We start from the raw sequence: 3,031 nt of genomic DNA, 5'->3' as shown, positions 1-3,031 counted from the left end.
GGAATGACCCCGATCCTGCCACGCCCGGGCGTGTCCCAGGAGCGGATCCGTCTGGTCTTGCACCAGGGAAACGCGTGGCTGCCCCATCCCATCCATCCCATCCCATCCCATCCCATCCCATCCCATCCCATCCCATGGATCCCATCCCATGGATCCCATCCCATGGATCCCATCCCATGGATCCCATCCCATGGATCCCATCCCGAATTCCCGGTGTCCTCTCCAGCCCTTTGCCCGCTGCCACCCTCAGGGCCGGGCCACATCCCGCAGCCCATCCCGGAGTGAGGATGCTCCGGGAATCGCGGTGGGAGCTGGGACCTCGCTCTGCCACCCCCCGCCAGCCCCCCGGGATCAGCGCTGGGCTGGGATCAGCACCAGGCTGGAATTGTGCCGGGCTGGAATTGAGCCGGGCTGGAATTCCGCCCCGCCAGCCCCCGGGGCCGCAGCGCTGTCGCTGTCGCTGTCGCTGTCGGGGGGGTTGGTGACATCCTGCCCCGCCGCTCCCGGCCCCCGCTGCCCTTTGGGAGCCGCTCCCGGCGGACAAAGCCGGCCCTGTGTCCTTGACTTGTGGCTCCATTTACTCGACCCCTGGGCCGAGCTGCCCCGCGCCCGGCTGGGCGGCGGCGGGGACAAAGCGCTTTTCTCCGCGGTGACGCCGCTCCCGCCCGGGAATCGCCGCTGGGCCTGGCGAGGAGCCCCCGGCAGCCCCGGCCGGAGCGGCCCCGCTTCCCCCGGCAGCTCGGCACCGCTCTGCCGCCGTTTCTCCCCCTTTCCCGCGGGGCTGGGATTTTTGGGATGCTGATGGGGACCGGGAGGAAACCCCAGCTCCTTTCCCTCACCCCAGCGCCGCACCCAAAGCCGGGCGGAGCCGCGAGGAGGACGCGGCGCTCACCCCGGCACTCGGCATCGGCCGCGGCCGTGCACTCCCGCACCAGCAGCTCGTTCTCCTCGCACGTGGTGCACGGCAGGCAGGGATCCACGAAGTTGGCCTCGCTGGAGAAGGTGCCCTCAGGACACTCCTCGCACACCGTGTCCTGCGAGTCCTTGCAGGGGAACATGAGGCCGAAGCCCACCTCGCAGACGCGGCACTCGCGGCAGCTCCCGCTGGATTCGTCCTGGAAGTATCCGTAGGCGCAGCGGCAAACGGCGTCGTCAGACTCGACGCAGGGCGCGGACATGCTCTGCAGCCCCTCGCACTGCGTGCACGGCTTGCACGGCTCCGTGGCGCTCACCGTGTCCGAGAAGGTGACACCTGCGGGGCCGCGGGGCGCTCAGAGGCTGCTTGGGATCAGATCCCGGCTTCTGCTCCCGGCGTTTCCCTCTTGGGGTTTGCCCGGGGTCAGAGGGAGAGGGGTCCCCGCCTCTGCGGCCCCCCAGAGTCAGCTTTCCCCGTTCCAGCAGGAATTCCCAGCTCCGGGTTCTCATTCCCATTAACACCTGCACAATTCCCAGCTCCCACCCAGCACCTTCCAGGCTCTGCTGCCCATTCCCATCTCAATTCCCAGCTCTGAGCACCCACCGAAGGTTCCTCTTCCCTTAACACCTTCCCCATTCCCAGCAATTCCCAGCTCCGGTATCGCGGACTCTTCAGCCCGTTAACACCTTCCCCATTCCCAGCAATTCCCACTTCTGAGCATCCTTCCAGGCCCAGCCTCCCATTAACACCTTCCCCATTCCCACCTCCTCATCCCATTCCCACCTTCCCAGCAATTCCCGGGGATCCAGCCCTGCTGCGCTCCCTGCTCGTGAATTCCTTCCTTCACCCCCATTTCCGACCTCCCTCTGGCCATTCCCGCTCCTCACATCCCAACATTTTCTCCTCCGCATCCTTCCCGGGGGTGCCGGGCTCGGGGCCAGCGGGAGGTGAAGCTTTGCTGACTCGGCCTGGCCCCGGCTCCGAGCGCTCTGGTTTCCTCCTGCAGGACGCGCTGCCGGGGAAATCGATGCCCGGGCCTCGCTCTGCCCGCTCCCGGAGGAGTTCGGGGATATTTTTAGCCCCGGAAGAGGGGTCAGAGCCCGTCCTGGAGGGCGCAGCTGCTGCCAGCTCCCAGCTGATCCCACCGGAGCCCATCCCGGGGAAATTCCAGCCGGGGGGATGGAGAATCCCCGCGCTGCTGACCCGCGCTGGGAACGGCCATTCCCGCTCTCAGAGCTTCCCGGGCTGGGGACAGGACAATTCCTGCTCGGGACGGGAATTTTGGGCTGCTCCGGAGGGGAATGAAGCGCCCCAACCCCCCGGGAATGGCCGGGATGGGAGGAAATTCCAACCCGGATTTTCCCCGCTCCTCTCCCGGGTGTCCCGCGCCTCTCCCGAGGCTTCCCCGGACCCGCCGAGGACACCGGAGGACGCGGAATCACCAAAACCCCGGAACTCTTTGGCTCAGGAGGGACTTTAAACCCCTTGGAGCAGGGACAGCTCCTCCTGTCCCTGCTCGGACCCTCCCGGGGCTCCCCCGGCCCCGCCGGCAGCCCCCGGGCCGGACCGGACCGGGCAGGGAGAGCAGCCCCGGGGCGGCACACGCGGCTCCCATTAACCTGGGCTCATCCCTCGCATTATCCTGAATTATTGATGGGCCCCATTAGAGCGGGGAAGTGGCCAGGAAAGGCTTTCGGCTGAGTGGGCACATTTGCAGCGGCAGCCGAAGGGATCTGAGCTGAGCAATTACAGCCCCGCTCCAAACGGGGCCCCCCTGCCCCATCCGCCCTCCCCCGGCAGCGGCCGGGGCTGCGGGGGATGAATAAATCATGAGACAGCGCTCGGGGGGGCTGCGGAGGGGGAAAAAGGGGAAATCAGAGCAGCCCCCTTCTCTTGGGGTGGTCTCTGGACCCCCCCACCCCGGGCTCTGGCAGGTGCCGGGCTTGGGTTTGGAGCAGGAATTTGCAGTGGGATTTTTGCAGTGGGATTTTTTGGAGCTGGATTTTTGCAGTGGGATTTTTTCCAGTGAGATTTTTTCAGCAGGATTTTTTGCCGCTGGATTTTTGCAGCGGGATTTTTTTGGCAGCGGGATTTTTTGCAGAGGGAATTTTGCAG

At 66.1% G+C, this 3,031-nt stretch overlaps 1 protein-coding gene across 1 annotated transcript in view; it reads right to left on the bottom strand.

Annotated features, from left to right (window-relative positions):
- The window catches only part of NGFR (nerve growth factor receptor), a 15,514-nt gene that overhangs the window by 6,144 nt on the left and 6,339 nt on the right, over positions 1-3,031 (bottom strand). Inside the window, exon 3 of the mRNA XM_015615816.2 lies at positions 893-1,252. Coding sequence (XP_015471302.1) covers positions 893-1,252 — 360 coding nt within the window. The remainder of the gene's footprint in view (positions 1-892; positions 1,253-3,031) is intronic.

Source organism: Parus major, unplaced genomic scaffold (assembly GCF_001522545.3).
Source record: "Parus major isolate Abel unplaced genomic scaffold, Parus_major1.1 Scaffold273, whole genome shotgun sequence".
In the NCBI taxonomy this organism is placed as follows: Eukaryota; Metazoa; Chordata; class Aves; order Passeriformes; family Paridae; genus Parus; species Parus major.
Note: the sequence above shows the minus strand (reverse complement) of the source record. Positions and strands in the feature narration are given on the sequence as shown.